We start from the raw sequence: 23,457 nt of genomic DNA on the forward strand, positions 1-23,457 counted from the left end.
CAAAATCACCCAATAAGAATGTGGCAACACCAAACATTAGTAAAAAAGCAAACATATTAGCGAATAATGAATTGAAAAGCAGAAGAATAAAACAACCTTTTATAAATAATAATAGGCCTCTTGATTGTTTGACAGAGTAGTTCTCAACTAACCCACTGCAAAAAAGGAAACTTAACAAACTTCAGTTCTCTGCACTTTGAAAGGGACTCAGCAGAAGATCAAGAAATACATAGATCTTGTATTCTTTAAATGGAAGGAAACCACAGGAACGGGCAAGCTGCAATACTTTCCTCTTTGTCCTAGCATCTAGGAATTCAGCTAGTATATCCCTAGATCTAGCAAGCTGAGGGTTGCTTATCTTGTCAAGCCGATAAGCTTTGTTGATTCGTGGGGCAACCCCTTTTTCTAGATCTAGAATTGTGGCGAGCCACAATGCTCGGAAAACAGACAAGTTAGTTTTTTCTTCCTCCCCATCATTAAACCCTCTGAATTTTACATGAGAATCTTTTATTTTATTTTCTAGAGTAATCACCTGTTCAGACAAACTTAGTTCCCTCTCCTGTAATTGCCTGATTTCCTCCTGCACTGTGATACCAATTTCAATCACATTTTCAGCCGCATGACTGACTTGCTTTAAATTCAGTTTAATGTCTTTAATCTCTTCCAGTTGATCGGAAAGTGGTTTTAAAAATGCAGAGAGCTTGTCAAAAATCCCAGTCTTTTAAAGCCTCAGAAAGATTTTTGTAATGGCTGTGGTGTCTGGTGAGGAGACAGCATTAACGGCAGTTACTGAAGCCGTGTTAGAATTCTGCTGTCTGTTGCTAGGCCCCTCAGCTGTCAAAACCCCTGCCTTAATATAAGACCTAATTGTTTGAGATCTTGGCAAATTACCCAAATTTTTTTGATAACACCTCCTGCTTTCTTTATTTCTTGTGAGTGGATGCAGTCGGAACTTCTTAAGAGAAGCAAATTATGTAAAAAGAGGAGGGGGGAGCAGAGCTCGGACTTCAAGCGTCCATCTCAGTCAGTGATGACACTAGAACTCCCAGAGTTCCTTATAGAATCCTGGAGGAGGGATATTTGGGAAATGTATGTGTATGATTTCCAAAGTGTTAATCCCCTCCCCTGCCCAGATTCCTCACAGACCATCAGATCATAATTTGTATTATACAACTATCCTTCCATTATTCCCTTTAACCTTAAACTAGTTCTTTTTTTGAGTCAAGGTTCAGAAGTCAAATATTAAAATATTTTCTTTATCACATTTTAAACATGCCCTTTCTACAAAGAACTCAGGGCTTCCTTTCTTCCAGTTTATTCCCACAACAATCCTGTAAGAAAAGTTAGGCTGAGAGAAAGTGACTGGCCCATGGTCACCCAGTGATATTCAGGGCTGAATAAGGATTTGAATCTGGGTCTCTCAGATCCTAGTCCAACACACAAGCTACTGACACACTTTGGCTCCTTATTAACCTAATATTAACTGGAATAATTTTCATAACTCTTTCTACTTACTTGGCATAAGCCTTCTCAAGTAGGGCACTCCAGAACTCACTTCCTTCTGCTGAGTGAACAAAGAGAAGCTCTCCATTTTTGGTGGGCAACCTATCATCAACAACAACATCCACCCACTCTCCATACTGCCAGAACTGAAAGGGAGAAAGAAAACCATCACATCAATATATAATATGTGCTGGAACTATGCACTTTACCTCAGCTGAAAACAGATGCTGCACCCTAATTTTGGAGGGCAGTGAGGCATTTGTATACATGCAAGTTTTGAGAAAGAATTCTCTGCAGCCTAAAAGCTTGCCACCCTACCACATGACTGTTTATTAGGCCAGCTATTGTTTTAACCACAGAGTATAATTCAAAATTGTAGACAGCCATTTGCCTGAGGCATGAAAGTTACACACAGTTAATTCAGGCTACAAATTAATAATTACCCAGAACATGTTGGGGAGGAATGCAGTATATATTTTATAACAAATAAAGACATACATACCTCAATATGTGTGTAAATCATGTCCTAGTGGCTCTAGCATGTATTTTGCTGTGTGGAAGGGTTGTCACTGTCACCTATTGATTGTTGTACCCATTATATTAGTGCCAGACACACCCACAATCCTTCTAAGACCACACCTGTAATCTTTCTAAGTCCATCGAAGCCTATCTACCCAATTCTGAATTTCCTGACACTAAAATTTTTTCCTTTAATATTTATGCTGCTCAGAGGCTGTGTGTTCACTGCCTCCATTCCAGCTCCCCAACACCATCTACAATAAATTTGTTTAAAACATGACTGGCTTCTTTTGAGCACGGCAAGGTCTCTCCTGGCACCCAGGCAAGCCCTGCCCTTCCTCATAACAAGAAAGCAAGGTATTACATGATATAACTGGTGCAGAGCTACTGAAATGTTAAGAGAAAGCATTCTGGAAAAAGCTTTTGTTTTGTATGGCCCTCACACTGTACACTCCTTAAGTTATGATGACATTTCTCCCATGCATCAGCAAAAGGCAGAAGTCTGTATCTGTGGTACCTGGAAGTGGAAGATTCCTGCATATTTGTCCTGGAAGCTCTGATCACTGGGAACAACTCTAGCCAAAATCTCTTCATTCAAAGTCAGAGATGCAATGGCTGCCAGGAGCCAGCAGTCTCCTGTGGAAAAAAACATGACAAATAAAAACAAACCTTGTCTATTAGCTTCTCTACATTGGTTAAGTAAAATATTGACAAAATTTCAGTGAAGGGGAAATACGCAAAACAATTCTTCTTTCTTTTGCAAACAAAAATGCTGTTCGATCAACAGAACTGCTTTTATACCAGCAGAACAGCAATTTAGGATCCTTACTGTTTAATTGTGGCTGGATCTGGTCCATGGATATTTGGTGTCAAAGGGTGGAGAAATTCTCATTCAAAAAAATGATATAGTAGTAAGCTGCCCACAAGATGAATGAGGTCTGAATTGCAAGCACACTTAGATATTCACAGGAAAAATCATACCAATAACTGGTTACCTTATAAAAAAGCTGTTTTATGAACTCTGGATTCTCTCCTTTTCTTCCCTGCCAGAGGCATCTAAATGATATTTGCAAACAAGGTCCTTGTTATTGGTGTGTGGAAATTCACTGTCCTTCTGCTCCAACACAGTCTTCCATCTTCATGGAAGCTCTGAAGACTGGCTCTGTTTTCAGGAGCCAAAAACTTAGCCACACTGATGCTGGACCTATGCCTGTGTACACTATGTCCACATGCAAGTTCCTCACCTTTGCTGCCACTAACACTCTGCTTTACTAAACATTAAACACAGGCACACACAACTTGCTAGCTGTGAAGGTGGAATTTAAAAATCTAATGGAAAACTATGTATAACATCAGTATTTTCAAAATCAGTAAACACAAATGCATAGTTGAGACCTTTTTGTGATGGATGCTTACTAGTTAATCCAGTGAATTGAACCATTTAATAATTTCTTGCTACCCCAAGGCTAAACAGGTCTAGAAAATCAGAAGGAATGGCCCATAGAGAAATCCAATTACTGCCTGCCACTGCCCAGCATCAGTGAAGAAGAGCAAGAACAGTCAGTGGAAAGCGAATTGTAGGGAAGAGGCAGAGTTTTGCATAGGTATGGTGCAGTATGGCAGTCCCAGTACTGTATGGAGCTCAGGATTAGAGATGGGCATGAACAGCAATACGAACTAAAAAAAGCCACGAACAGCCCAATTGGCTGTTTGTGAACAAGCTGTTCATGAGGGCCCATTCTAAACGAACAGGTCTGTTTGTTGCTGTTCGTCAAGGCAGACAATCTGGCACCTGCAATCAATTCCCTTAGCAACCAGAGGCAGGGACTGCCTGAACTCTGTCTGAACTCCTGCTGTTGCTCTGGAAACCCCAATCTAAGCCCAATTTAGCTTCATAGGCAGGTCTTCCTTTCAAGTATGGAGCTCCAAATTTGTTACAAGGAAGCAAAGAGCAAAGGGGAGGGGGGCTCCCAGCTCTGGTTTTGTAGACAGTGAGGGAGAGGCAGTTGCTATTGGCATTTTGAGAGACAGGGAGAGTGCATTGGAGTTTGAATTTTCTTTGTGTGTGGTGCAGTAGGGATCTACTCCTTCAGGTTCCAGGGCTGCTGCCAGGCTCTGGGGCCAAGCAATTATTTATTATTGGTACATTTCCTGCTGCCTTCTCAGGTAGGGTTTCTGGGAGTGGTGCGGTAGGGATCTTGATGGCTGGAGGAGAGCCTGCTGGCCCCCACGAACAACGAACATGTTCGTGAACAGGTCATGTTCGTCAATGTTCGTTTTTCGTAGATGGCAATGAACAACGTGCAGCCATGTGCAGCCATGGTCCAATGAAATCTGTGGTCCACTTGAATAATTGTTCTGTTAATGGAGGGAATGTTTTGGAATTTGGAGAGAAACTGGCTACTGAGAAATGAAGGTTTAAGATCTATCTTCTGACACTGTATTCTACTTAAGTAACTGCTTTTTTCCTATATAGTAAAAAGTTCAGTAGCATCTTTAAGACTAACCAACTTTACTGAGGCATAAGCTTTCGAGAACCACAGCTCTCTTCATCAGATGCATCTGATGAAGAGAGCTGTGGTTCTCAAAAGCTTATGCCTCAATAAAGTTGGTTAGTCTTAAAGGTGCTACTGGACTTTTTACTGTTTCGCAACTACAGACTAACATGGCTAACTCCTCTGGACCGTTTTTTTCCTAAAATGGTGATTATTTGCCTTTGTTTTCTCACTAAAAAATTCCCCAAAACCTGTTCGCCTCTTAAAATGCTATTGTGACCCAAGACTTCCCTTCCCATTCAGTGGTTTTATTACACAGAACTTTCAATTCTACTACATTTCACCACCATCCCATTCCTATGCTGATATTAAGCGGTATGATTCTTCTTAGTTATTATACATTATTTCCAGAACAGAAGATGTACTTGATTGGAACAAAAATCAATAGAGAACTGGCTCAAGTACTTCAGTCTGTTAGGACTGTTCTGACTCAGAGCACACAGTGGACAGGGAAAAATAATGTATGTATTGAAGCCAACAATAGGCACTATCAAATCGTTTTCTGAAAATGTTATATTTTTGTACAAAACACTAATGCACAATATAGGAGAAGTCCACAGCATAACACAATGCTATAGAAAAATGTATATTTTGTGAATTTTTATTCTACAAATATTTTTTGTAGGGAGGAAACTGCTGCCAAGATCAGAGGGGAAAAAACCTGGTATTTTCATGTTATGATACCATGGCAACATCCTTAGAAAAATGTATCAGAAAATAAGAATGCTTCCTTTATGTAAAAACATTGTTTCCTTCCTTTTGCTATAATTACTCACCACATCCCAGCCAATGAGCTTTATCCAACTGAACATCGGCCTGCTATGGATTTGCCATAAAATATGAGAACTTGAGATAAATACTTTTAAAGGTAATAAATTAATTTGCAAAAAAATTTAAAACTAAAATTCAGGCATTGTGTAATGCAAGAAGCTTGCTCGACTGTATTATTCAATGGACCACAAATGAGTTTGAAAGTGTGAGTCGTAACTCTGAAAAGTATAATTATTATAGCTTGTTTAATTATCCAGAAGCTGGGTTTAATACCAGATAGCTTCCTTTTAAACATTTTAAGCTTTGGATGTTTATTTGCCACCTTTCCTGAGTTTTCTCCATGCAGTCACGATGAATTATTAATAACTATTACACTGAAGCACTGATTAAGCTTTCGTGGTCTACAACATTGATCAATAAAGTTCTGCACTCCACCTGCCAGAATAGAAGCTTTTCCTGGGCCTCCTCTCATGCGACACACTGATGCTAGAGTCAGTGCTACCCAAATCAGCCTGTCACATCAGAGTGTCCCCCCTATACATGTACACAGGGGTCAGTTTGTAGAAAAAGAGCTGGAGGAACTCATAACTTATTAGCATAACTCATTAGCATATGCCATGCCCCTTGACATCACAAGAAGTGTGTCATTAGCATAACTGATTTGCACATGCCGCACCACCTAACATCACCTACCCTGGCTGTTTTGGACCCAATCCTGACCATTCAGGGCCAAAATTGGGTCCAAATTGGGCAAAAAGGGGCTGAAAATTGCAAACAAGGGGTCCAAAATGGTCAGGATTGGGCAGCTGTTGAGGAAAGTAATCCACCACCCATCAGAGGCCCAATCCGGGCCATTTCTACCCCAGCCAAGGCTGAAACAGGCCCAAAATGGCCAAGAGTCAGGTGGGCGGGGCCACCTGACATGTGACCTCTTTGGGGATCTGCTGGAACTGCGTTCCTGCGCGTTCCCTCTCGAAATGAGCCCTGCATGTATAGTCTACAGACCTAGGGTAAAACTGGAATAATATCAGGCTGACATATACATAACTTCTGTTTTGACACAACAAGTCTCAAGAAAAGAAAAGACAGAAGGGAGACAAAACACTTAACCAGCAAGTAACTTTATGACCCTAACAAGATACAGACCAGTGAATCAGTGATGAAATCTTGTAACAGACACTTCAGCAGCTGTATCTCAGAAACCAAATAAAAAACAATCAATTTACCCAAACATGCAGTTTAAACTAAATTCTCAATTAAAGCTGTTTTTGATACAAATTATGTCTTCCCATTTTGCTAGTCCAGAATGAACAAACCCAGAGAGAAGAGATTGCTGATGGGCTGCCCACATTGGGACCAGAAGCTGCAATGAGGAAACAGAGTTTAGGATAAGGGGAAAGGAGTACCTAACCAGGATGCAATAGGGAGGGGCCAGTGGGTCCACAACAGGAAATGGGAAAGCTAATAGAAGAGAACCAGAAAGAGGGATGTGAAAAGTTAAATTTGGAATGGAAAGTAGAATGGGAGAGAAGAAATCATACTCTGCCTGCCTTGAAGAGAAAGGGTCTGATATTCATGGTAACTGGAAGACAGATGGATCCATCTACAAAGGGTGGCTTTTTACGTTATCTGAAGTTACCTTGGTACTAATGGGGGAAATTGCCATCGACCTAATATTGGGATCTTTCCTAGCACTGGAACAGGACTTTGGACCCCTATGGTCATTGGTGGATTTGGGCTGGAACCTGATTGGCGTAGTTACGGATTCAAGAACCTATTGCTATATACTGCATAACTGGGATATGACAGTATAATGTAGCCATCCTATAGAAACAAGGAAACTAGAAAATGGATGCAAAATTCACCTGGAGTAGGTGTTAAGATTGACATGGATATGCAGATGCTATCTGTAAGTTCGACAATTGGTACTTTGAACAGATGAAGCTGCCTTATATCGAATTAGACTGTTGGTCCATCAAGGTCAGTATTGTTTTCTCAAACTGGCACTGGGTCTCCTAGGTCTCAAGCAGAAGACTTTCACACATCATCTACTACCTGATCTTTACACCTGGAGATGGCAAAGAGCTGAAACTAGGACCTTCTACATGCCAAGCAGATGTTCTTCCATTGAGCCACAGCCCTTGAATTGCTTATGCTTATCATATTATCCTAGAATTGCATTTGAAAAGAAAATTTCACTAGCTTTGATTGTTTATCTTGCAAACCAAGGCCATTATTTAGAGCCAAGAATGTGTGAGGAACTCAGAAGTTCCAATGATGCTTTTGATCCATGCGCTTCTGCAGCACCTGTGCTGTTAGGTTGTTCCTGTGTTGAGAATGCCTTTTATCAGTTCTTTCCTTTGAGCAATAGACCTTCTTTTGATATATAAGATATGCATGTTGGCCAAATTTTCTTGAGATAGTTTATGCCTCCATTCCTGGTATTTTTAAAAGTTATATTTCTGGAGAGTGCTGCCCCATGCCTCTAGGCCTATTCTTTTGGGGGTGCCCACATATTAACGGGGCTATGTAACACCAAGTTTTAGACAAACACCATCCAAAAGTGATGGCTAGTAGATTAGCTACACTGGACAACATGAAGTGTTCCCTCTTTAGTCCTGAATCATGTGTTAACACAGCATTCTGGGACCCACTTCCATGTGGCTCAGTGCCACACAGATGGACAAGCCTTGTGAATTGGAAGAGCAGCACAGTTTCTTCCGCACAATTGTTACCCACCTCCAAAGAAGGTGATGCTGGAATAAGAAGGAAACACTTAAGGCTGCTATCGCAAGAATACTATCCTGTGAGTAAACCCCATTGAATAATGGGACTTACTTTTGAATATTTGCCTTGATCCAGACATTTCCAGATCAGCTGGACTGCACCTGCAGAAACTAGACAGCGCTATTACCCTATTCTTCTGATTTCTTGCATAGAATCAGCAGCGCAAGAAATTCTCATGAATCCTATGTCTAAAGTATCCCACACAAGATCTTTATGAGAATCCATCATACATGTTATATCTATTTCAGAGATGGGAAAATACCTCATCATATCAACTCACAACCTCTTATCACATGAAGTAGAAAGTAGATTTAAAAAGCATCAATCACTTCCCCAAAATATGATTTCCCTCCTGGCCTTCTTCTGCCATTATTACTCCCCAACTCTCTCCACGTTAATTTCAAACTTTAAGGAATCCCATCTTTTCACTGGTGTCTACAAGACACTTCGATGGAGTATGTTTTGTCCCTGCACAGTAAGCCTGTGATACAGCCACTGCAGGGCAAATGTTTATATGTAAACTATCTTCCTCTTATGCAGATATGGCCTCTGGCAGAGTTTAGTTTCCTTCTTCCCAGGGCTTTTTTTTCTGGGAAAAGAGGTGGTGGAGCTCTCTATTATTACATGTGTGCGCGCTCCCAGAAATGCATGATGACATCACTCCTGGAAGTGACACCACTCCCGGAAGTGATGCCGCTTCCCGGAACCCAGCACAATGCATTACGACAAGATAAATGTTAGTAAGCTTGGAAAATTACACTATTATGAGAAAGGGTTTTCTTCCTTTTTGTATCCTCTACAAAAAGTGAAATCTTCCATTCCCTTTCCCAAACATTTCATTTCTTTGGAATCATATTTTAAAATATGCAAGGAGGGGGCATCTAAAAATCCAAAAACCATCTCACAAATCTAAATTCTAACAGATTCTCTATGCCAGCATAGAAAAAATAATTCCAAAACTCTTTCTCAAAATTCCACAGAGTCTGAAATTCCTAATCTAATGAATACTGAATTTTCAAATGTTTAGGGAGGGTTTTGCTTTACTGGAGCAATTCAAAATTAGATACTCAACTTTAGCTGCATTAGATTTATACTTAGTTTAAAATGGCTTTTTTTGTTGCCTGCCAACTCTACCTTACCAATGGCTAAGTCGTTGTGACATTGTGAAATGCTCATAAATATTCCAATGACCCAGACAAACAATATTCATATAAACTTCCTTAACATCCATATGTCCACTGTAATTTCAGTGATAATCAGCTGAGGGTGGGGAGAACCATTTGAGTTACAGCTATTAAGACATAATAACACCTATATGAATATATTGATGAAAGCCTTCTGTGACTTGGACACAGTTATCCATTCCTAGCATAAAACTGGAATAACCATAACTGATATTTTAACTAATACAAATAATCATAACTGATATATTTAACTAACACAGAACCAATCTGCATTCAAAAGCTGTGGGAACCATAACAATGTCAGCTTCAGTGAACAAAAGAATGAAAGCAACAAACACACACACATGCACAGCCTCACCCACCCCCATGAAAAGAAAGCAGAATGAACTCAAAGCAGCACACAGACACAGCCCCCCACAGACCCCACACCCCCATGAAAAGAAAGCAGAATGAACTCAAAGCAGCACACACACACACAGCCCCCACACCCCCATGAAAAGAAAGCAAAATGAACTCAAAGCAGCACACACATACACAGAACCCCCTGAAGGAAATGAAAGCAGTTAAGACTCCTCTGGAGAGCCGAACCCAGCAGCTCTGCATGCACGCTCTCTCTCACACTCATGAATGAAAAAAAGCAGTATGAACTCAAAGCAGCTAAATCTCCTCTGCAAAGCTCGTGCCGAGCCCCAGCTCTCTCTCACTCACAGAGGAATGGAAAAAAAGCAGAATGAACTCAAAGCAGCGAGGCCTCCTCTGCAGAGCTGGCCCCAGCAGCTCTGCTTGCACTCTCTCTGTCTCTGTCTCTGTCTCTCTCACAAATGAAAAAAGCAGTATGAACTCAAAGCAGCTAAACCTCCTCTGCAGAGCCAGCACCAGGCCCGAGCAGCATCTGCTTGTGCTCTCTCTTTCTCTCTCTCATTCACTCAAGAAAGCAGAATGAACTCAAAGTAGCCTAACCTCCTCTGCAGAGCCTGCAGGGCCGAAAGACGAAGGAATCATGTGGGCAGATTCTAGAGCTTCCGGAATGGCTTTCCAATCCATTAAATAAGAAAGAGATGCTGAGACTGCATGTCAGTTCTGCATATGCACCCATTTTGGCATGACAACATTAATACAACTAAATGGCAGGGAAATTTGCAGCTCCAATAGGAATTAAGTACCAACATGAAACCTGGCTTATTCTGTCTGAAATGTTAAGGCATCCCGATACTAGGTCTGTGAGCAAAAAGCATACTCGCTTAAACAGCAATCCTAAGCAAGTATACTCCCAAACAACTGTTCTTAGGATTACTCTGTCAATTACATCATCTCCTGTGTGTGTGCAGGAGGGCACTTGGTTTCAGGAAGACACATGAAACAGAGTTTCTTTTGTGGTTTCTGTCATTATAAGAACAAAATAGAAAGGGAATAAAAATCTACACCGAAACAGCGCTTTCTGAAGCAGTAAGGGAAGACCAATGTATTTCCCCAGCCTGCTCAAATTGCTACATACTTCCCCTGAAGCAAAACAGCATTCCATTTGAGGCATGATGTACAATTTGCATGAAGAATGACACTAAACAAAATAAAAGAAACTCTTGCTTATCAGTAGAAGATAAGGGGTTGGATTCAAGAAGCGAGCTTTTTCAGTGTTATCTTACTCAATTCCCCTCCCAATTACGAACTTCGAACTTCGTACCATGAAGGTTTTTTACATACAGGTCCCACGATCACCATCATAGCCTCTTTTCATGGTCAAAGGGGACCCGTCCCCCCTTTTTCATCAGCAGAAAAGCCCGCTGGATTCAGCTCCAGTGCAGGGATCATGTAAGATTCTTGAGAAGAGTGATTAAAGGAGAAGGATCAAAAAAGAAAATTAACAAGAAGAAATAAGAACTCTCTCTGGACAGTGCAGTAATTCTTGAAACCCACACTGCACTACATTCATTATGCAACTGGGAGATGAGGGTAGAGCAATAAGGCTTGCCACAGCAGGGTTTGTGGGAAAGGGAGGTCTAACCTTAGGATTCTTTAAATCTCAATCAAAGTAAATCTAACAGGTTGAGGAAAACTACATTAAAGGTAATAAACAATGTGGAATATATCTGGCACAAGGAAAAACATGTTTGATACATACAGAAAAATATAGACACTGTATTAAGCGTGCTTCTGCAAGGAATGAAACACGCATTCCCTGCCTCACCTAAAGCTCCTTGGCAGATATCAGTCCGGGTAGCCCCTCCAACGATAAACTGAGGATTAGAACACAGCTCCTGGGGGGAAAAGAGTAAGAAAAAGAAATACAAATGTAAGGACATTCTGGTCCAGTCACTGACAATAACCTTAATACTGGGACATGCATGCTCAAGGAGTGTTGAGATCATGTTTCCCATCACAATATATAGAAGCTAAAATCCTGCACAGATTGCTTAAATCTAATTGAAATCTATGGAATTTAAGCAGCCTAATTATGTCCAGGACTGTAAGCCAAACAAAGGTATAACTTGATCATGTTTCCTGATACTGAGAGGCAGCAATAATCTGGATGTTAAAAAAAAGTTAAAGCTAGTCCCCTGTGCAAGCAACGTGTCATTGCTGATCCATGGAGGGACGTCGCATCACGGCGTTTTCTTGGCAGACTTCTGTTATGGGGTGGTTTGTTGCACTTTCAAATTACATTTATGATTTAAAAACATCTGATGGATTTTCAAGGCTTTTATTTTCTACTAATCAGTAAATAAAATCCTCTGATTTTTCTAATCTGTGAACACATCAGGCTGTGGTAAAGCCATGGTTAAGTCAGCAAATCAGAAATGAGTAACAAACATAATTGTCAAGGGCACAGAAGCACTAGTTTACATTGGCATTGCTGGTATTTGGTTCAAGTTTAATAATTACTATCTGATTAATTATCCTTTTTAGCACCACTTTATCTACAGCATGTATTCATATGTATTCATCAATACAACCTTATGGTAGAAAGCACCCCCCCCCCCCCCGATTCTTGCTTTTACCTATCCTGGGTGGTTACATTCTCCATGGGGGATAAGGTCTCCAGTCTAGAGGTATTCCTGGGTACTGCATTGCTACCTGATTCACAAGGGCTAAACTGAATGGAGATGCCTTTCAACAATAAGTTAGTGAGCCTGCTATGACCTCTTCTTTCAGACAACAGCATAGCCTCCGTCATCCAGACTATCAACTATTTACTACTGTGAAGGGCTGTGAATGAAGATGGTTCAGAAATGCCAGTCTGTGAAAAATGTTGTGGCTTGTCTTGAGATGTGCTGGGAACTATAATTTTTTAAAAAGGGAGTAGACTCTGAATACACTGATGTTTAAATCCCAATAAGGCCTGGGTTCTGTGAATCTGGGATCTCCTTCTTTGTACCTGTGACAAAAGTGTTGTTCTGAATCGTGTCAAGACACCAAGGTGTTTTAAACTGAAGCAATTAAAAAGACATGCCATGGAGACGATGATACCCCCAGGAGATAGCCCTGTCCACAATACAGGCACGGGATATAAAGAGACAGGGCATGCTTCGTGTCACCCCTTAACCCAGTGGCTTACACATTCTGGGTTGGATGACCTCCTCCCACCCCCCTCCCACAGACTCAGAACATCTGTGGAAGAATTCAGTGCTCTAGAGACAAAAAGCTGGGAGTTTCCAATCCCCCCTCATGTATGCAGAGGGAAAGAAGGCTTCCAGGCTTGCAGACAGAAGAGACACCATCATTCATTCTCCTTCCTCTCTCCTGTTTCTGGACATGGAGATTAATCCTTTAGAAATAGTTAACACTGCTATTTTTATAAGACAAAGGTTTCCATGTCAAACCTCTAAATAAACTGGTGGTTCCACCATGATTTATAAAAATCATGGTTCTTTGTGCCTTGCTAGTATATTAATACGAAAGGTCATAAACTGCTCTGAGGTTACAGGGAAAGGAAATGCCTCTGCATTCACACTATCTGCTCTTACAAAAACCCCAAATGGAAAAGCATTAGCGTAACCGTGATAAGATCACAGTTACTGGTAATTTGTACCAATGCATGCTGTATTGCTCTGATTTATCGAAGCGACCAGGGTGTGGACTTCCTTTCCTTATGGACTCACTCAGGATATCACATCCCAACAAAGTCCTGTTACACTTTACATTAAGGGGATCTTCCGATCTTGATCCCCAAGTATCCAGTCCTTTGTTTCTACACAACTTTTATCGTCAATCCATCACGTACTCCGTTTACTCACCACATACTCAAGCACCCACACTTCCAATCTCTGTACACATTAATTCAAAGCATTCAACTGGAACTGAGACACATCAAGTGTTCATATTGATTATCCTCATTTATATGGTACAGGTTGCCCTTGTACAGAGGTAACCCCAAAAGGAATACTTTTTGCCTTGCTCAAAGGTTGAACTCTATACTTGGAGGCTAAAGCTATTCGTCTATCCATCTTCCCTCTGTGTCCTTTTGAGGCTTAACTCAGAGAAGCCCTATTTGTCTCATCAGACTTCCAGTGGAGAGCATCCCATCCGCTCCTGCTTCAGGATAGGTTGTATGATTTCTCTTTTGTACCCACATCTAAACCTACATTAGGAAACTCACAGCTCATAGCCTGAACTAGACATAAATATCACTAGTGTATAGCAGAACTTATATTCATTTATTCATTATCTGCCTTTCTCACTGAGATCCAATGCAGATTATACAGTGTAAGTGAAAATACAATATAATCAACAGCTAGGACATTTACTGAGCAAAGTATAATAATGAACAACTGTTAGGACATTTCAGTGAGGATACAGTAGGGTATGGCAGCAGAAAATTCGGAAAGCAAACAAAGCCGAGCACAAAGATGAAATCTTTCTTAGAGAAAATGTAACTAATTTACATGGCATGTTCAGCGGCATGGAAACTCCCTGGAAGTCACATGTCTACATCAGCAGACGCTACTCAACAGAGTAGCTTATAGTCCCTCTACCAAGGCATCTCTCTGAGCTACTTCTTACAACACAGCCCTATAATCCGAGTAGAAAGCCCTCCTGAATAATTCAGTTTTGCATAGTTTGCAGAAAGTCAGGAGAGTGGGAGCTTTCCTGACCTCCTATGGCAGGCCATTCCATAAGGTGGGGGCAATCATAGAGAAAGCACATGAGTGGGCAGATGTTGATTTAGCCCAACTGTAGAAGGCCCGTCCAGATGAGTGAAGCTCCCATGGAGAGGTGGTCACACAGATATAAGGGACCAAGGCTATGAAGGGCTTTGAATGTGATAGTTATGACCCTGAATTGAGCCCAGTAGCTGATGGAAAGCCAATGGAGTGACTGCAGAACAGGTGTGATATGCGTGCTCTGTCTAGCTCCTGAGAATAAAAAGAGTAAACTTCAAGTGGTGCCAGTTTGCACTCTAGACATGCTCAGAAGGATGCCTCTTGAGGCCAGAGGACAAACACGGGGTGGCCATTCAGGTAACAAAAGGATCTGCTTTCTTTAAAGATGGTGCCTGCCTTTATTAACAGAGGTATCCACATATGCTGCCAAATTAAAACATGACTTAACTGAAAACTGAGCAATCTGTCTTTTCTGTTTTGTGCCTATATGGAATTTTACCTCGTTTTGTTTGTGATTTTAATTAGTATTTTAGATTGTTAAAACATTATTTTACTGTTAGCAGTATTTGCATTGTACAAGTGCCTTGTGGGGAGGGGAGGCAGAGAATGTGGTATTATCAACATCAACCTATAAACTGTGGAGGGAAAAAATGGCTTGCCTAGCTCCCAAGCCTTTAACAACAACAGTAATACTACTCTTAATGTATGTATAGCATTCTCAAGTGTTCCAAACCTTCAACAAGGTAATGTTTGTGATCTGCAGAAACCAATAGTGACACTTTTCACAACATGGAGATAAGCTTTACAACAAGTAAAGGCCTGCGGATAACACAACTAAAGTCACATTAGTAGGCACCAGTGACAAACTGGGAAAACCTATTATACTATCTTGAGAGATAAGAACCTACATCTGCCCCTCTGAATATTCAATTTGCAATCTAGACTTGACTTTAACAGCCCTCTGTATATTTTATGATATTGGAGGCAAGCTTCCAAAAACATGCTAGGGGAAGCTTTCAGTCTACTATGAACCCTTCTCTTACCCCAAGTTTGGGACTTTAAAAAATAAACAGAGCTATGGCTGGACACAGCATGGATGCTTCTTTATTTGTTATGGTTCTAGAAGAGTGGAGGGGGGGGTTTACATTCCTAAGTTCCCTTCCTTTCACAGACACTGAAGCAATGTGTGGGCCCATATGATCCACATCTTTACTTCCCTAGTTTAATGTGATCTATAGCTTTTTGCTTGTGTTTTTCTTAACTATCAAGTGGGCTTTTTGTGATTTAGGGCATATGAAACTTCAGTCTGCCTGCTTTATAGCAAAAGAAATTTCTTGGATCAACAGAGGCTTTTAGTTTCATCAGCTGCCTCTCCCTTTTCAAAAAACACATTGATTAGAGGTTTGGATCCTAAAATATTTTTTCCATTTGTTCCTTGAATGAGCTTAGCCAAGAATCCCTTTCCTGCAAAGCAGGACAAAATCCCAGGTGGGATGGGCTTTGTAAAAGATCCAAATAGTTTTTTAAAAAACTTGTATTTAAATTTCCTATGCCAAGTATGGACAGTAAATTATATGGTGAAGGATGCAAAGGAGAGACATGAATAAAAATATCTAGAGAGGAAGGTGGACAGGAAGAAAAGACAAGACAATGAAGTGTGGCCTAATAGAATACAAAAGCATAAAAAAGTGAAGCAGCAGGATTGGCGCAGGATTAGTTGTACCTCCTAAAAACAAGACTATTTCAGAATATAAAGGTTGGGTGTGGGAAACTGGGTGAGTCTGGTACATGAATAGGACATATACTGGTTTTCTAAAAATAAACTATGCACTCATATTTCTAAACCAGCACTAAACCCTGGACTGGTACACATTTTATTTATCACAAGACTGTAAACAAATAAAACAAAAACAACCTCATGTAAGTGACTACTTCCCCAACCATAAGTTTTAGAATATTTTATCACATCTGCAATTACTCCCTTCCACTGGTGAAGCAGGGCTCTGTCACAAGAACAGAGATGCTTGAAATTATCTGGACTTAAAGTCCCAATGACATGAAAAAGGGATGTGAAGTGCAGGCCGCTGACACCCTACCTTTGACTTCTCTAAAGTGAATAAATTAGTCTGTTTCTATATCAAACTCTGTACTGCTCTGTACTTCCTTAGCCTATCATGTTCAGAGGAATTCAGAGGAGTAGCAGTGTGTCACTCCCTGGGGCACTCGGGCCTCTGGGAGAAGGAGTGGAATGGGCCACTGCCCTAAGCTCGCTGGCAGCACCATAACAGGGCAGCAGGAGGCATCCTGGGTGTCAGTAAGGGTATGGCAGGAATAGATAGGCGGAACCACAACTAGGGCCAGCTCTAGAGGGAAGAGCTACTTGAGGACAAAGGTCACAGAGGTCTCCTTTGGAGAAAAAAATCTACTCAGAAGTAGACACAGGGACTGAGTGGGTCCAGGAGAATAAAAAGGGCCCAGCTGAATGAGGTAAGTAGTGGGATGGGCCCAGCTAGGGTTAGGGAAGGCGTGTAACCAGCTCGGTCTCTGTACAGTTGGTATGGACACAGGAATCCCCTGGACCAGGAGGGTGGCATTCCTGCTCAAGAAGCCACAACTGTCACTGGCTGAGCCTGGGAGACCTAGCCACTGCAGGCGTTAACCCTGCTAGAAGACAAAGTGGCCAAATACAGGAGTTACCAGACCCAATGAAGGACCTCAACAGGGAAGCAGGTCTAAGAACCTGAGTGAAAGTAGTTGGAGGAAGAGATAAACGAGCCAGACAGCATTCCTATTCATGTCTGAAGAATGGAGCTCTGACTCTCAAAAGCTTACACTCTGAAAATCTTGTTGGTCTTTAAGGTGCCACAGGACTCAAATTCTGTTCTACTGCAGATCAACAAGGCTGCCCACCGAAAATTATCCAGGCAGCAGAGTGACTGTTAATCTTGGGAACAAGGTGATTGGAACTGAGCTAAGCAATAAAAAGGGCAACCTTGGTATCCTGAGGATTAACTCAGCTTGACAATGAGGATACACCATGGTACATCTCTGAGGGCATATAACCCTTGGCCCTGGGGGGGCATTATGGTGCAGTAGTCTCTTAAAGAATATTAAGGTTTTATTCTTGTGTAAACTTTTTTTGGACTAGAGCTCACTTTGTCTGGTACATGAAATGGGTCTTCACTAGGCAGATACGAACTTATGAAGAGAATTTTTTTTATTTCGCTGCTGTTTGCCATTTTTCTTCATCACGTATCTGCTTTCTTAAGACTACTGCAAGCATCTGATAATAATAACAACATTCAATTTATATACCGCCCTTCAGGACAACTTAATGCCCACCCAGAGCAGTTTACAAAGTATGTTATTATTATTCCCACAACAACAAACACCCTGTGAGGTGGGTGGGGCTGAGAGAGCTCCTAGAAGCTGTAACTGACACAAGGTCACCCAGCTGGCTTCAAGCGGAGGAGTGGGAAATCAAACCCGGCTCCCCAAATTAGAGTCCCACGCTTAATCACTACACCAAACTGGCTCTCAGTTGCCTCAAGTACATCATAGCTTTTACTAGAATAATAGCCCCTTCTGCACCGGGGACATAACTCCTCACCAACTGTGAAGTCAAGCCAAAAGGCATGGAATCGGCTTGTCTGGACCCTTTTGCACCTCTCATGTTTGGTTAGTCTTCACCATGTCAAAATGCATCTGGATTGCTGAGTGCTGACGCTTTTGTCACCAATTCTGTCATCACTGATATCATAGCATCAGCCGTTTCCTTTTTCCTTTTTTTTTGCCCATGTGATGAATTGATACATCGCTGGAATGCTGGGTCGATCTATTTCCTGGATTTCTCTCTCCCCCTTCGGTGCATTGATCCTACGCTTGATTTAAAAGATTTTTTAAAAAAATGAATGGAAAGGAAAATGGAGAGAAAAAGAGAGGAGGGGAGGAATGGAAAGGAGGGGAAGGGAGTGGTTGGATAGACAGCAGTGGCCAATCACAATGAAGTGTGCTGGCAGAGGGTAAGATGTGGGCAAAAGGCTAAAATACAGGATAAAGAATGTGCACAGGGAAACAGCAAGCTTGAAAACTGATTTTTTTTAAAGGTCATGGTATAAGTGCTCCCAGGAAAGCCATGGAAAAGCCATATAGTTGCAGGAGTGACTACTTAGGTAGCAAATCGGATGCAGATGGGTCATGAAAAAATTGCTGCAGTATGGGAACTGAACCTACGAAATTGGCCTGCACAGAAGGGTTTCAGAACTTGTTAGCCTCTGAAGTATCACTTGACTCCTATTTGTGGGATGACAGATTCAAGTCAATAGGCCTTGGTTTTTTCAACTTGTTCAGATCTGCCATTGAATCTTCAGAAGCTAGAGTTCCAGAATCATCATTCTTAAAGGTCCAACCTTAAAAAGCTGTCACTAAGATAGAAGAGCGTGAAGTTTAATGTTTGTATTTTACAAGAGGTTCATCATCAAATTTATACCTGGGAACACCCTCCCTGTATTACAAAGTTTGCACTTCCCTATTGGTTGTTTGATGATCAGTTTGTTACTAGTGGAAGATATAACACTTATCAAAGCATAGCATTTCAGCAGAATCAGTGCCAAAGGAACAAAATATCTCCTTTAATCTTTCCTACATTTAAAAAGGTTGTGGAATGTCCTTATCAAACAGTATGCAACCATTTCCTGAATGCAATGAAAGGCAGGAGAAATTGGTTCACGTGGAGTAATTCTAAGGCAAGAGCAGTTTCTACTGCCTGTAAATCACAAATATATTGTATATCAGTATATTAACACTAATTGGAAAGGGCAAACTATACATGTAATTGCTATGAACTTTTCCACTTATGCACTATTCGTTTTTTTTAAAATTTCATTTATATCCCATTTCTCTCTCCAATGGGGACCCGAAGTGGCTTACATCATTCTTCCCCATTTTATCCTTACAACAACCTTGCTAGATAGGTTAATCTGGGAGTGCATGACTGACCAAAGTTCATCCAGCAATCATCTTCCATCTGAAGACTGGAGATTCAAACCAGGATCTCTCAGATCTTAGTCTTATATGCTAACCAGAATGCAACTTCCGGTCTTCTTGAGAAACTCTGATACATTAATGCAGATATGACAAGAGTATTGAACTAATTCTGGCAAAGGCATATAAAATACAAGATGGGAATCTGGAATTTAAATTAATATTTACATTTCATCGTGCCTTGGGACTGCAGATTTAGAGCATTTCCAAAGGCCTTCTTGCTTTAAACAGTACACAAAGCAGTGATAGTTACCCTCTGACTACCAGTGTCATGAAGAAACACTATTGCCCTATTGACACTGGACTAGATGGACCACAGATCTGATTCAACAGGGCTCTTCTTAAGTTCATCATTCTCCAATGTGCAGATATAAAAACCAGGCCCTTCTCATAGCCACTATACTATGCCAGCATGTACATCCTGTGCCTCTGTTATTGTTTGAAAAGCCATCTAAATTTCTCCATCACTTTGTGGGAGTATATATGCTCGCCCCAATAGCATCCTGCAAGAACCACAACCTCCATCCAGTATCAGCTTGCAAAAGGGCATACAATTCATTTGCAGCTCCACCCTACTTTGCTTCCTCTTCAGAGTTAACATTTTTGGGATACTTACTCATAACTTAAAACAAAACCCATGCGATCCTTTTTACGAGGCCAACATTTGTACAATTCCAATCATATCCACTCCACCAAATGAACTACCACCTCTTGGTGCCACACTTGATAACCCCTCCCTCCCCCAAGGTGGAAATACAACTTTTTAGCACTTTGAGCAGGGATAACAGTACTATTTGAACAATACTATTTTAGCTCCCTTTTTCCTAATTACTGACTGCACCCAACCAAAACTGATCCAAATGCCCAACACAATTCAGGGGTGATCTGGTTCACAGATTTTACAAAGGAATCAGCTACGATCCTTGGCACTGGGAGATGTTTTTAGGGCTTCTGCGCAGCCCAAAAAACAAATGTCAGTTTTGTACACAAGTTCGACTTTCTGCACGCCTCCTGAGCTCTTCTTTCGTTCCACCCCAAACCAAAACCGAACTCTAACCGCTTCCAGGCAACCCAACGAGAAGCGCTAATGGCCTTCCCTTCTCTTCGTCCTCCTCATCCTCTGTGATTCCCTCCCACAAAAGACCGACCCTGCTCGCTGGCTCGTCTCATCTCCTACCGTCGGTCTTTTCCAGGCGATGCCCTGAGTTTTGTACGAGTTGGGTCCGAGTTCTTTGTAGCCTAGAGAGGCGGCAGCCGCGAGGAAGGAGGGGTCCTGGAAGAGCTTCCCCGCCTGAAGACACTCGTCCCTCAGCGCCTGAAAATCCTGATTGAGATACTTCACGGCCTTTGCATTGGAGCCCAAGCCCCTGGCTGCGTCTCTGTCTTTCGCTAATTTAGCTGCAATCCCAGCCATGGTTGCCGCCTGCTGCTGCTGCTGCTGCTGCTGTTGCCGCCGCCTCTCCAGAGGGTGGCATAAGAATGCAAACCTTCCTGCTGCTCAGTAAAAAAAAGACTCACGACCCCGACGGCAAGCGGCAACAGCGGCGGCATTCGGAGCCAAGCGGGCTGCGGGTGACTCATCGCAAAGAGGAAAAATACCATCAGGACACTCGGGGTGGGGCCAGGCTGGCCTTCAAGAGGCGGCCTGCTTCGTAGGGCCTGCCGTCCCCTCTAGCTACAGCTCGGTGGGTAGCAGCGGGTGGTCAAGCCTTGAAGTGAGCTGCGGCGAGATTTGGGTGTTTTGCGCGGCTGCTGCGAGCGCCGCAACCATTCTTCGCGGGCAATTCGGCACCACCAAGTAAACTGAGCTGGGCTTCTACAGCTGAGAAACCCTCCTCGCCCCATTCAAGTATTTGCGCAGCCGCGTGGCTGCCATGAAACGTAATTCCGTCTAGCACGTGGAACCATTTTTCATTCTGTGAGCAGAACCACAAGTGACAAAAGGCACAGATTGGACACTTGTCAGCTTCCCTCAAGTTTTGATGGGAAATGTAGGCAGCTTGGCGGAATGTTGGACAAGTGACAGTTGAAAAGTCCATTGGACAGCAGTCAGAGAGCGAAGCTGCAAGACCAGGATGCCTACATTTCCCATCAAAACTTGAGGGAAGCTGACAAGTGTCCAATCTGTGCCTTTTGTCACTTGTGGTTCTGCGCTGGAAACAATAGTGGCGTGGGGGTGACGGGGGGTGGGGTGGGGCAGAAGGGTAGCTCAAAAGGCAACCGCGAGGAGAAGCGCCGAGTTCTGTTTTACTGGACGATGGGCACGACGTCTGGGCCGGGATAAAGGCCTAGGCCTCTTCGCTTGGTGGAAATCCAATATGGGAAAGCAAGCAACGCATTTCTGCATAGCCCCCTTATGTTGTTAAGGGATGGTTGGAAAAGAGGTTCTAGTTCTGAACAAGATTATTGTTTTGTCGCAGTGTGGGGCTGGTGCAGAGATTTCACTGGTCAAGGGAAACTGGATCAGTGAAAAGCACAATCCACTGAGCATCCTGGGCCATCTTAATAATAATAATGATGGGAAGAAAGTAAAACCAGGATCCTCACGGATCCTGTGGTTTTTTAAATAGGAAAACACAAATGAAACATCGAATCACATATCACAGCCAGGTCCGCAGACTGAAATATAAAAAACACAGATCCAAAAATATTTGGCCCTGCCACGGTGAAAAAACGTGAATCTGAGACACAGATCCTCATGAATTCATGATTTTTACAATGAAACAAAACAAAAAGGCAGTCATATTTTAGATCATGTCCCAGGCTACAGAGAGCAACAAAACAATCATAATCCCAGACCACCTCCATTGGCACAAATGGGACCCAAAAATTCAGCCATCCACCTCTTCATGACACCACCACGGGGCAAAAACATGGCTCAAAAGCACGGATCCTCACGGATCCTCTTGATTTTTAAATGGGGTCATCCAAAATACACCATACAATACTAGATCAGGTCCATTGCCATAAATGGGACCCAAAAATTCAGCCACCCACCCCTTCGTGGCACTGCCACGGCACAAGAACATGGTTCAAAAGCACAGATTGTCATGGATCCTCTTGATTTTTACATGGGGCCACCCAAAATCCACCACACAATCCCAGATCGTGTCCATTGCCACAAATAGAACCCCAAAATTCAGCCATTCACTGCTACGTGGTACTGCCACGGCACAAAAACAAGATCAAAAAGCACATATCCTCATGGATCCTCTTGATTTTTACATGGGGCCACCCAAAATCCACTACATGATCCCAGATCATGTCCATTGCCACAAATGGCATCCCAAAATCCAGTCATTCACTGCTTCGTGGCACTGCCATGGCACAAAAACATGCGTAAAAATTACGGATCCTCATGGATCCTCATGAATTTTACATGAGGACACAAAATCCACCATAAAATTCCAAATCATGTCCATTGCCTCAAATGGCATGAAAAAAGTCAGCGATCCACTGCTTCATGGAACCACCATGGAGCAAAAACTTGTTTCAAAAACATGAATCCTGATGCATCCCCTTGATTTTTACATGGGGCCACCCAAAATCCACCATACAGTCCAAGAACATGTCCACTGCCACAAATGGAACACAAAAATTGACCACTCCACCACATTGTGGCATCACCACGGTGCAAAATGTTGCTTCAAAAGCATGCGTCATCAAGGATCCAATCGATTTTTTCACAGGGCCACCCAAAATCCACCATATAATCCCAGATCATGTCTATTGCCATAAATGGCACCAAAAAATTGAGCCACCAACCGCTTTGTGGCATGGCCATGGAGCAAAAACAAACATAAAAAGCACAGATCCCCATGGATCCTCCTGATTTTTACAAGGGGCCAACCAAAATCCACCATACAACTCCAGATAATGTCGATTGCCACAACTGGCAACAAAAAGTTCAGCCATCCACTGCTTTGTAGCACCTCCACAGCACAAAACATGATTCAAAAGGATGGATCCTCATGAATCCTCTTGAATTTTACATGA

General features: G+C 42.1%; 1 protein-coding gene across 1 annotated transcript in view; it reads right to left on the reverse strand.

Moving 5' to 3' along the window:
• The window catches only part of CAPN2 (calpain 2), a 57,672-nt gene extending 36,645 nt beyond the window's left edge, over positions 1-21,027 (reverse strand). The window contains exons 1-4 of the mRNA XM_054979864.1: positions 20,639-21,027; positions 11,505-11,574; positions 2,540-2,658; positions 1,516-1,649 (exon numbers count right to left, since the gene is read on the reverse strand). Coding sequence (XP_054835839.1) covers positions 1,516-1,649; positions 2,540-2,658; positions 11,505-11,574; positions 20,639-20,875 — 560 coding nt within the window. The 5' untranslated portion in view covers positions 20,876-21,027. The remainder of the gene's footprint in view (positions 1-1,515; positions 1,650-2,539; positions 2,659-11,504; positions 11,575-20,638) is intronic.
• Positions 21,028-23,457: the final 2,430 nt, after the last annotated feature.

The sequence above is a fragment of the Eublepharis macularius genome, chromosome 1 (genome assembly GCF_028583425.1).
Source record: "Eublepharis macularius isolate TG4126 chromosome 1, MPM_Emac_v1.0, whole genome shotgun sequence".
Lineage (NCBI taxonomy): Eukaryota > Metazoa > Chordata > Lepidosauria > Squamata > Eublepharidae > Eublepharis > Eublepharis macularius.